At 42.5% G+C, this 12,199-nt stretch overlaps 1 protein-coding gene across 16 annotated transcripts in view; it reads left to right on the forward strand.

Annotated features, from left to right (window-relative positions):
- Positions 1-12,199, forward strand: part of MDM1 (Mdm1 nuclear protein) — a 174,871-nt gene that overhangs the window by 130,951 nt on the left and 31,721 nt on the right. For 7 of the 16 annotated variants that reach the window (XM_033221344.1, XM_033221339.1, XM_033221340.1 and 4 more), the window contains 2 exons: positions 6,343-7,498; positions 8,732-8,846. In XM_033221344.1, coding sequence (XP_033077235.1) covers positions 7,493-7,498; positions 8,732-8,846 — 121 coding nt within the window. In that variant the 5' untranslated portion in view covers positions 6,343-7,492. Of the gene's footprint in view, positions 1-6,342; positions 7,499-7,554; positions 7,727-8,731; positions 8,847-12,199 lie in introns of those variants that run through there. The other 9 variants (XM_033221337.1, XM_033221338.1, XM_033221347.1 and 6 more) reach the window with 5 other exon arrangements.

Raw genomic sequence — 12,199 nt, forward strand, 5'->3', positions numbered from 1 at the left:
GGGGCTGGCTGAGGCTGTCAGGCCTGCCTTGCAGCTTGACTTCTCCTTCTACCCAGTTCTACTCCGTTGACCTCCCTTCCACAGGTGTTGATCTCAGGAACCCTCATTAACAGACATTCAGCACGTTAAACTTCATCTCCGAGTCTGCTTTCCAGAGAACCCCGTCTGCAACAGACTGCTCTCCATAACTTCAATATTTGTTAATATTTCTATTTTACAGTTGTCCCCTCTGCCATTCTCTTTGACATCACTTGTTTATACCTGTTTTATTCATTTGCTATCATTTCATGAAGTTTTAAGAGGAAATTGAGATGAATGCATGTCTGCCCTGGCATTCAGTTACTGTCATTTTATGGAGTTTTAAGAGGGAATCAAGATGCACACATGTGTCTGACCTGGCATTGTATTGGTCAGAGTTAAATTGCAGATAATACAATTTATTCTTGCTATTCAAAACAGAAAGGGTATTTTCAGGGTATTCAGTAGTGAGGAAGACCTATTGCAATACTAGTATACCAATTCTTCATTCTTCCTTTACAACGTGACTTTGCCACTCCTTCCATGTAAGGGTTGAGTCTATTTCCCTGGCCCTTGAATCTGGGATGGCCTTTTAACCTGCTTTGGCTAACAGAATGTGGTAGAGGTGACGGTATGCTATTTCTAAGCCAAGTCCTCAAGAGGCCTCACATACTTTGGAATCCTTTGGAATCCTCTGTACTTTGGATCCCTTTTGGAATCTTTCCTTTGCCATGAGAACAATCCAGGCTAGCCTGCTAGAAGATGACAGCCCATGTGGAACCATGAAAAGTTGTCCTAGCTGAAGCCAACTGAGACCAGCCAGTTTCTAGCTAACCCATCAGCTGGCCACAAATCCACAAGCAGGCTTAGTGGGATTAGCCAAGCTCAACCTACATGAGCAGAACTGGCCAACTGACCCAGAGATTCATAAGCAATAATAAATGGTTATTATTTTAAGTTGCTGCATTTGAGAGCATTTGTTATACAGCATTATTGTGGCAACTGATGATTGATACAAGTAGCTTAAAGAATCATTACGAGAGCTGAAGAAGTAGACTCTAGGGCCACATCACAGAACAGACTCACTAAAGGAGCCTACAGTCAGGAAGTCGTGGAACCAAGAATCTGCCTGCTAAGTTGAGACGCCTTTGCTACAAGCTCCGACTTCACCTCTGCCATGACCAGGAAGCTGCTGGTAGAGCTGCCAACTCCAGAACCATGCTGCTGTTGCTGCTACTGTCAAAAGCAGAGCAAACCTGTTCTCTGCTTTTTTCCCATCTAACTCAGTTTATGCAAGTGCTTCTGATCAGCCGAATGTAAATTATACCCACACTTCAGTTGCAAAGAGGTCTAAGGTCAAAGGGATTTTTAGTTTTCCAGCTTCTGCAGTAGGAGAAGGAGGTTGGCATGAATTTGGAATGACTCAGTCTCAGTGTCACCACAGCATGATTAACTAAAATATGTATGATTCCTGAAACTTATTCCATAGGTAGTGCTCAATGATACTAAAACAATATATTTATTTGTGCAGTATTTTACATTTGGACATATCATGCTACACTGTAAACCATCGTTAATTCAATTAATAGATGTTGAGAGGTTGAAGGATGAATTGAATAACGTGGTACTAAGATTTTATGAACTAATTGCTCCAGCAAAATACATCTTTTTTTGAGATGGAGTCTCGCTCTGTCGCCCAGGCTGGAGTGCAGTGGCGCAACCTCAGCTCACTGCAATCTCCACCTCCCCGGTTTAAGCAATTCTCCTGCCTCAGCCTCCTGAATAGCTGGGATTACAGGTGTGCACCACCATGCCTGTATAATTTTTGTATTTTTAACAGAGACAGGGTTTCACCATGTTGGCCGGGCTGGTCTCAAACTCCTGACCTCGTGATCCCCCTGCTTTGGCCTCCCAAAGTGCTGGGATTACAGGCGTGAGCCACCGTGCCAGGCCATAAAAATCTTTTAAGGGAATCAACAATTAAAAGCCACAAAGGAGAAGAAACTGACTTCATGTTCTGAAAACTTTTTGGTCTCTTATTGATACTTCAGATACCATTATCAGTAGAAAGACCGGTGATTTCAGAAAGAATAATAAGCAATCTGGGCTTAATCTGCAGTTATTTTATTTATTCATTTATTTGAGATGGAGTCTCGCTCTATTGCCCAGGCTGGAGTACAGTGGCACAATCTCAGCTGATTGCAACCTCTGCCTCCCGGGTTCAAGCGATTCTTTTGCCTCAGCCTCCTGAGTAGCTGAAACTTACAAGCATGTGCCACCATGCCCGGCTAATTTTTGTATTTTTAGTACAGACGGGGTTTCACCATATTGGCCAGGCTGGTCTCGAACTCCTGACCTCGTGATCCGCCCGCCTTGGCCTCCCAAAGTGCTGGGATTACAGGTGCATATACATTATCTGTGATAAAAGAAATATTTCAAAATTTATTTTGGCATAAAGGTAGAGATTTACAAGATTCTTAGAAAGGCTGATCTGACCTTAAGACACAGAATCTGATTTGATGAGATGAGAGAATTCATGCTTTCAAATCAGCAATTAGCAGTTCTAGAAAATATCTGCATCCCTGTGAGGACTTTTCAAAGAGATGGTGATTTAGGACAATAAATAATCAGTGAAGAAAAGGAAAGGGATTTCTCAGAACAGAATCATACAGTGAAGATATTAAAATGAAAGAAGTTTTGTGCCCCAAATGTATTCCCTAGGTCTTGTTCAACTGCAGCACAATATTATTATTATGGTATGTGAGGCTTGCCAGTGGTTTATGCCTTACTGAGAATTACTTTACTCAGCTACAGCCTTGTATGGTGAGAAGTCCTTTCGACTCACCAAAAAGAGAGAGAAAAAAAAGTCCTGTTGTCAAGAGAACCTGGAGTCCCTCCAAAAGGTGCCCCACTGATTCAAAAGCCAGACACTCCCTTGTCAACAAAGGCATCTCACGGCTAAAAGTCTGGAGGACAAATTGCACTTGGCTCATTGCTAAGTCTTAATCATAGACCCTATTTATTCCATTCTTACTGACATTAATGTGAAGTATCAGCAATTTTGCTTCTTAGACAGAGTCCATGGATTTAATTTTATCATTTTTTTTTAGTTGTGCAATCAGAAATTCATTCATAGGAGGAAAAATCAGTTAATACCTATGGAAAAATGCAAAAGAAAGCCGTTGTCAGACTGATTGCTTTTTGGCAAAGGCTGAGTTCAAGATTTACCAATGAAAGCCCAATTAAGTGTCACCTGAGAGAATGTTAACAGAGCTAAAGAGCATTACCAAGCCCAAAGACTGGCATTTCAGTTACCTTGTAAGGTATTTCAGAGAAAATTACGTCTATGTAAACACAAGGCTGTGTATCACTATATTGGTAAAACAGTAGTTTCTAAAACAGCTTTACTCTGATTTCTGAAGCAACAAGAAAAAAGAAAAGACAACAGAAAGCAAGTAATTTACCTTTTTAGGAAGTGATCTTGAGCAAATGTTAGTTGAATCTTCTCAAGGAACATCTGGCTTGGATTCAGCTACCCAGGGCAGAACAAAATAAGTGAAAGGCCTCTAGATCAGGTGTTTCCCAGGATGGAATTTAAATTCAGCTTCTTTACCCTGCCTGCTCTTTAATCACCTATCTTAGATCAAACTTTCTGGCTCCAGGTTTAAAAGCATCTTTAGAATGCCAAGGTGCTCACATTTAGCCCCTTTCTCACTTTCTCCTTTCTTTTTACTTCCTGTGTTCTTTGTGTATGTATCGGTCCCCCATTAGAAGATTATAATTACATTTGAAGACAGGGGCTATGTCTTATTCATCTTTGTACCTCCCTTCTTCAACCCTCGTCTGATGTGTTTGCTCATATACACTTTTCTTTTGTTAAAGAAAAACAAATATAGTTAGAGGCAAATACAAATTCTCTACTGTTTTAACTGCTACTGAGAAAATGATAGGAGATTATTAATTTGTGAAGCAGTCAACTTCCTTTTTTAATAGAATGAGTAGTAGATGAGGATATTTATATTTCAAGTGCAAATAAAATTTGCCTCAAAGGATTTTGATATATTTTGTCTCTAAAAGGAGCAACAGCCTTTTTGTGATGTACATGTCAAGATAAATCTAGAAAGGGCCAATGGAGTTATTTTATTTAAGGAGAATAGCCTCAGTGGTAACTATCAATACCTTAAAGTTTCTATATCTTACCAGTAAACTGAATAACATGCTCTTTTCTTTATAGCTGCCACTAATGGAGTTGGTCTCATGAGTGAGGGAGAAAGTGCCTGTGAATGACATCATTATACGACATCATACGACAGTTTTTTTCTTTCTTTTATTCACTTGTCTTTCTTTTATCTCAACTGATGGTATACCATACACAGTCTTCTAAGCCTTGCTTTTTTTCTTTGAGAGTCTTCTATGTTAGTTCATAAAGAGGTGCCTCTTGCTTGTTAGGGGTTGTATGGAAATGTGCAAGTTAATAAGCTGTTGCATGTCAGTTCCAGTCTCACCCTTCAGACTCTGCAAATCACATGGCCAGCTCCCTGTTCTGTTTGCCAAGAAAGGAGGCTAGGGAAAGACTGGGATGCTCTGTTTTGCTTACTGTTCCTCCCCGCAGCACCTGAACAGTGATCTTCTATCCCACAGTGGCAGTCTCCAGCTTTTCTCTTTTCCAGACGTTCCCAGAGGCAGTCTCATTTTGTCCCCTCAGGGGCACTCCATCCGTGGGGCAGTGGCCCTTTCTCAGTGGTCTGACCAACTCCAGGAGGCCTCTCCTACAAACCTCCTCATTCTAGTAACCTCAACATTTTCCTTTTGTTCTCTCAATCTTACAGTATGAGCTGCTTCCTGGATTCCTCTTCTTTCTCCTTTTGGCTTTAAGTTCTCAAATAACTAATGAACCAATGAACCAATAGCTTATATTAAGTTCTCTTTGTTGAAATGCCTAGTGTAGGGTCTATTTTCCCAGCTGGACCTAATATATCCATGCAGGATCAGAAGGCCCAAAGGAGCAGAACAGTCTGCGCTACTCTTTGGATTTGGATGAACCGTAATCTATTTGACTAGTTCTCTCTAAATTGTAACTTTTGTAACTAGAAACAGTACATTAAACAACCTTAAATGAATACTTTTTTTTCCATATATATGTGAGTCTATCTGTAAGATAAATTTATAGAACAGGGACTCCTGGATCAAATTGCCAAAATGCCCTTCATAGAGGTTGTGCAAATTCAGTCTCTCACAAGCAATAGACAGAAATCTATTCATATGAGAAACAGAGAAATCAACGACGGGAAGAGTGAGCCAGGTGTTATACCATTGTCCCAGTAAGAGGGTCTTAGCTAGTGGAAAGGAGAAGCACAGCATGAGATCTGTCACTTGAGGAATTACTTTTTGGCTTAGACTCCATGGACTTCATTTTGAGCCCTTTGGCACTGAGAAAGGCTAAAATAGAAATGAAAAGGTTCTCTAAGATATAGTGTTACTCACTTCAAAGAGGGTAACGCAAAAAGGAGAGGTGCTTTGCCAGAGATTACCACCAATGCCAGGCAATTTGAGGAGTGGCTGTGCCCAGTTACTATGCCCAGACTCAGTACCAAGCTAAAGTGGCTGTGATAGCCAGCAGCAAGAGTGACACCTACAGATGCATGGTTATTGGAACAAGCGGCAGTGCTGCCCAGCATATGCTATGTGGTTGCTGCCAGCACATGTGAAACACCTCCTAGGGACTCCCGAAAAAATGGATAGAACTTTGTAGGGTACTGGGTACTGTTTCCTGTAGTAGCAGACAAGATAAGAGCTGGTAAAACACAGGCTACAAAACTCATTTACTAAGGTTGTCACTTTTTTTCCCCATTTCTATATCTTTGCCTCTTAAACTTGGGGACGCTTTTGTTTAACAACAGTAAAGTAAAATCTTCTTCCTTAAGTCTTTATGATACTTCTCCAGCAAGCCTGGGACGTGACTGAGTTATTTTTACCATCTGCTGTTTGGTTTTCTGTCATTTACTCCCCGTTCAGCAGAGCTCTTCTGCAGTGATCACTGCCCTTGTTTTGCAGACAGGTTACATTCTACACACTTACTCTTGCTGATTTTACCTTAGCATTTTGTGGTAACAAAGCTGCGTGCACAACCAGAGTTGTGCCTTTCTTACTCTGTAAGATGGGCTGCCTTCCTGCAGATGACTTTTGTTTTATGTTCCACTGTGTCTTGTTTGTGCTATTCTTAATTTACACGACAGAGATGCTGTCATCACCAATTAACATTAATCAAGGGCCCCCTGGATGCATGGCTGCATTGGGACTAATTTAATATGCTCTTTGTTCCAGATATCAGGTGGCTTCTTCAAATGCATTTTTAAGTATCTCAGTGATGATGAAGAAGAACGGATACATCAATCAGGATTCAGGAAGACAGCTTTTGCAGAAAATGCTTAAAGGGAAGCATCAAGCATTGGTGTTGATATTTGAAAGTTTAAGAGAGGTATACTTTTATTCAGTCAACACACGACAAATGTAAAAGGCACTCATTTGCTGTTCCTGATGGCAGCATTCCATTTAGACATCTGCCCTTTCATCGTCCCACTTTTTACTTATTGCAGTCCTTTCAGTCTGAATATTTCCTCCTGAGGCATTTTCTGCCCTCAGAAATGACTCCCTGCTCCCAGTTCCTGTAGCCTTTATCATTCACACCTTTCACTTCCAAATTTAGCACATGTCACATTACACCATTATTGAATAAATATATATCCTTCCCAAGTGTATCAAAGAACTATCTGGACAATTTGTTTCTTTCCCAATTCTCAGAATCAGCAGTGTTCTGTCAAGAAATATTTACCGACGATGATGGCAACAGTCGATTAAAATCAGATGAAGTTTATTTTTAAAAAAACGTTGAGAGGAGAGACAAGGCTGAAGGTTTGGAAGTTGAGACTCACAAGCATCTTTAATAAACGTTTTCTCATCTAAGCGCTGTATGTGCATCATTTTGGGGAGGGTAGAGATTGAGGGAGGAAGAACATCCCTGGAGGAAGAGACAGCAGTTTGTCTTTCGAGTTTCAATAAAGTTTCAAAAATCCTGCCTAAGCTATATTTATTTTTTGGCCTTTCCCCTTTGATGTGACAATAAACTGTAATGCGGCTGTCGGTTGTACGAACCGGTATTCAGCAGAATAGATCTGAGCACTTTCCTTTCAGAAAAAGAAGCGTTCAGTTCTGTCATAGATTTTAGAATGAAGAACACACTGGGCCAGCGAGGCTGGCGGCTGGCGAATTCCACCAGCAAGCAGACGCATTGCTGCGCTGGAGCCCGCTAACCAGGGACCGGTCCACCCAACCCAGGATGGCACCGCCGGGGTCCCGCCCAGCCCGGTTCCGGGAGCCTTATTGGCCGGCCTTCCGCCCGCCATCTCTATCAGCACCCGGGATTTGGCACGAGCGATAGGCGGCGCCCTTTCGGTCACTCATTGGTCAAATCCTAATGGAGGTAAGGCACTCTATTGGTCCCTAGGCTCCAAAAATGGGCGGGGAAAAACAGAGCGACAGGGCTCTAGGAGGGAAGCGCGGAGTGCGCCGGCGCGTAGTCGGGGACGCCGTGCCGAGGGTTTGCTAGGGAACAGACTGTTATCGCCCCGCCCCCTCGGAGCTTTTTGTCCTGTTAACTGTCGGAGTGGCGGGGGCTGCGGCGCCGGGCGACATGCCGGTGCGCTTCAAGGTGAGGCTGGGGTCCCCGGGCCGGAAGGTGGCTGGGGGTAGCCACGGCGGGGGAGGTGCGGAGCGTCGAGGTCACGCTGCTTTTCAGCTCTGCAGCCCTCGGCCCGGCAGAAGCTGCCAGCCCCAGGGCGTGCCTGAGGGGCCCCAGAATCTGCCCGCCGCCTCTTACCTAGTTCTCTCTCCGCTCACTCACATTTGCAAGTTGCCGTGTGTGGAGGAGTCAGATGATGCGAGACAGATTTACTTAAGGGGACTCGAGAGGAGTGTAGATGGGAGGAGGCCACTTTGCGAAGAGAACTAAAGGCGACTTCAGTTTGGGACACCTGTGGCCCATTTAGCTTAGCATTTAACCCCCATTACCTTTAAAACTTCAGTGTATGTGGCTTTTAAAGGCTTGAGAAATGGGTTCTTAGTAAAGATAGGGTATAAAGAAATACACATTTTTCATCGTTGTGCATTCTTAGGGTATGTTAAAAGTTCCAGGTAGCTGGTAGCTGTCAGGGACTAGCACCCTGCAACTTAACAGGTGGCCACAGCGTCCCACACCTCCTGACTCATTTATCTTAAAGGCGTGTATTCAGAATGGAAGGGGAGTTTGCCTTTTGTTGACTTTACCAAATAGCAAAAGGCCCTAGGCATAATACATAATATTGTGTACTCGGTGAAAACCTGGGATAAATCTAGTAGAGTGATCAGAATTTAGATTGTCACTAGTTATCCGACAAGAACTCATGCTTTGGAATCAGATAATCAGTGAAAGGGTAACCTCTGAGCCTGGTATTTCTGGTAGCATCTGCCTCAAGTGGTGTTGAGGCTTAAAGGATGTAACTCGTGTGAACTGCTTAGCACAGGGCTGGGTGAATATTAGCTCTTATTAAGGAGCTCGTCTGTGTTTAATTTTCAGTCTTAAGACTCTTTGGAGGTTCAGAAATTATTTTTCACTGATGTCTGCTTGAAAACATCATTCATTAATTGCACTGTACTCAAAGTGTACTTTGCATTACAGGGGCTGAGTGAATACCAGAGGAACTTCCTGTGGAAAAAGTCTTATTTGTCAGAGTCTTGTAATTCCTCCTTAGTGCGAAAGTACCCATGGGCTGGACTTAGATCAGATCAATTAGGTAAGTTGAGCAAGCTAATAGCCATTCTAACCTGGGCTAAGTTTATAACTTGGGCTAAGCCATTATAACTTGGGCTAAGTAAACCTTGGGCTAAGTTTACCAAATGATATATTAAAAGTTCATTTGGCCTGGTTGATTTATTCATTTATTAATCAAATATTTATTGAAGGTTTACTATGAGCCAGGACTATTCCCAGCAGCTAGTGTGGCCGGCCAGGTTTCACTAATGGAGGCCTCCATCACAACTGTTTCAGTACTGAGTGGTTAAGTTAAATACTAAAAGCTAAGAAAAGCCTTACACAGAGGCTGGGATGTAACAAAAGCCCATCAAGAGTTTTGCCTAGGCCTTTCCTTGGCTGTAAAGCATGACAAAATAAGGAATTCTTAACAGGATCCATTTAGGATTAAACAAGTTTTAATGGGGTTCTGCAGAAACTCCCCAGGCCTCCACAAACAAATTTATTGGCGGTCTGAAGGAACTCCTCAAACCTCCGTGATTCAGCAGGAGACAAGATAAGGGTAATCAGCCCAGCACCTAGACGCATTTAGATAAAGTAAGTTTACTGATGCTCCAGAAGAAGGTCTTCAGGACTCAGACCTTACTTATAGATTAAAAGAAATTAATCAGTTACATCCTTAGATGAATGCACACTTACACGTAGACTTATAGCTTAGAAGGTATATAAGCGCTGAAAAACTTTGTAATTTGGGGTTGGTCTGGTGATAATTTCCAGGCCTTCTCCCCGTAACTGGTTATAGAAATAAAAACTTTCTTTCTCCCTAGTTCATCTGCATCTCGTTATTGGCGGAGAGATATAGCAGCCTGACTCTCAGTTTGGTCTGGGAACACTAGGGATATAGCCCTGAACCAAAGTACCTTAACTATGGAGAGAAACAGTAAGCAAGTCACTCAATAAATAAGGGAATTTCAGGTTTTTATATAAAATTGTGGGGAAGTGTGATAGATAACATGCAGGAGGGGCGGACTGGAGGGAAAACGCTTTAGATTAGATGGTTGGGAAAGGCTGTTTTTGAGGAGGTGGTATTTGAGCTGAGACCTGAAAGCTGAGGGGAAAGTGCTGGGGAAGAGTGCTCCCAAGGTCTTGAGAAATGGAAGCTTAGGGAGATTAGGTCGCTGCCCCAGCTTTACAGCTAGTAAGTGGCAGAACCATGATTTGAAATCAAGTCTGTTTTGTGCAAAGCACGCGATTTCAAAGGTCATGTTCTTGTTATCACACATGCCTCCTCCCTGTGTCCCAGGGAAGTCAGATTCCTGGGCCAGGGTTTCCCAGAGGGTGACAGAACAGAAAGGAGACAGACTGACTTCATTATACCTGCTTGTTTAATTCTTCCTTACTAGTATATTAGATCTCTGAGAGTAGGGCTCTGTCTTATCCACCACCTTGTTCCTACCCAGTACCTAATACAGGCCTTGGAACAATCTGTTGCTTCTTGAAACTAATTTTTGAATGAATGAATAAGCTGAAATTTGAATCCACAATAGCTGTTGGGCAAATTGAACTAGTTTCACCAAGTGAGATTTTAGGAAGCCTGTTACATAGGATTGCTGGGAGGGTTTAAATGAGATGTTGCCTATTAAGGGCCTGGTTCATGTACACAGATCAATGCTTGGTGCCCCACATGTGACGTATGCGAGCATGGCAGGTAAGTCACATAAATGTTAGATGTTTGAAGCCAGGAAAAGACTTATGGGTAGGGTACCAAGCCTGGGAAGTTAGTAAGATGAGGAGGTATTTTCAGAATTAGGTTGGGAGAACAAAGGGAAGAGTGGGCAAGAGTGGGTGTCTCTTTTAGGGTTCCTCTGAAGCATCATGATCTGACCCAGCGCCAGACTTCAGAGACTGGGTGTCCCTGCTTCTCTGGCAGGGTGCTAGGAAAATCCCTCTGCTCATAATCCTCTTTTTACAAATGACTAGAAATTCCACATATTTGAACCTCCATTAGATTAAGAATCCAAATAAATCTCTGTTTAAGCATAGATATCCCACCCTGCTGAGCGCCTATAGGGCTATTACGACACTGGAAAATTCATTAAACTGGGTGGTTGTCCAATAACATTTCAGCTTAGATCAGCTGCATTTGAGGGGAAGGTGATGGAATGAGACCATGAGAGCAAAGCCACCATAGAGCATGGTATATAATGAAGGAAGGAGTGGACTAGGGGAGGAACGTTAGTGGGGAATTTTGGGTCATGGGGAGGGACTGAGCAAGAACTCCAGAATGCTCAGAACGGGAGGTGGGAGGTTAGCAAAAAACAGCAGTGTTACCCAGGATGGCTGTCCCTTCTTTTAGAGTAGTGTATTTTTACCCTGGGGATTTGCTGGTGCTGGGAGACAACAGCAGACCACTTGAGAATCTTCTTTCATTTTACTCTTCTACCAAAAACCTGCCTCTGTGTTAAAGCAGAGAGGAGTCTAATTGGTGATCTTCAAGCTTTTTAGCTTTTATACTTCCTAGAAAAATTTAGAAAAACATTGTGCCTCGTCACAATGTTTTTCTAAATTGCTATGTTTTATCATAAATTTTTATGAATAGTTTTGAATAATAGAATTTCTGGTATATTGCATAGTGCTTACATGTTTTACATATATTTTGTAAAAACTCTGGAACTGCCAGTTTAGCCCATTCAATTTATGGAAAATGTTTATCATGCAACTGACAAAGTCAGTATTCATTGGCAAACTAACCGGCCAAATTAGAATTATTTTCTGTGAGAAAAAAGTCTGTTTATCTTTAATTAAGGTAAATGTGTTAATATGCATATGTACATTTCACATGATATCCCTCTCATACCTGAATTTTAATACTAAGAAGGTAGATGGAAAATCCATGGAGATATATGAAATAAGATACTGTTTCTTTGTTATTTCTAATCTCTGTCTGCTTTGCTTTGCTGTCAAATATTCTCCCTCAGGGATATGCTTTCTTGAATTGTCCCTTTGTTTGGCTTCCTACCCCTGAGGTTTTGTTCTACCTTTGGGGGATGCACTGGAGTAAGTTTCAGGCTGGTTAAGAGGTGTGTCTTTCTTCTGTAAAGTGGGGAAAGGGAGATTATAAAAGGGGCGGTGGGAGATGGAACTGCAGATGGCAGATGCAGCTCTTAGGCAGACAGATCAGCGTCAGGCGAGAGAGCACACACATATGGAGTTGAGGATCTGGAAAATGATCCCCTTAAGCCGTCCACTTCTGTTTACCCTCCACATCTTTGTGTGCCTCCAGGCAGATATCCAGCCAGTGTGAAGACCTGTGGTCTAGGGAAGCCTTTTAAAAGGGTAGGGACCCGGGGTGACATGGCCAGCACATCTACAACAGAGGCTAAGGAGTCCTGGGTT

Source organism: Trachypithecus francoisi, unplaced genomic scaffold (assembly GCF_009764315.1).
Source record: "Trachypithecus francoisi isolate TF-2019V2 unplaced genomic scaffold, Tfra_2.0 Lachesis_group11, whole genome shotgun sequence".
Classification (NCBI taxonomy): domain Eukaryota; kingdom Metazoa; phylum Chordata; class Mammalia; order Primates; family Cercopithecidae; genus Trachypithecus; species Trachypithecus francoisi.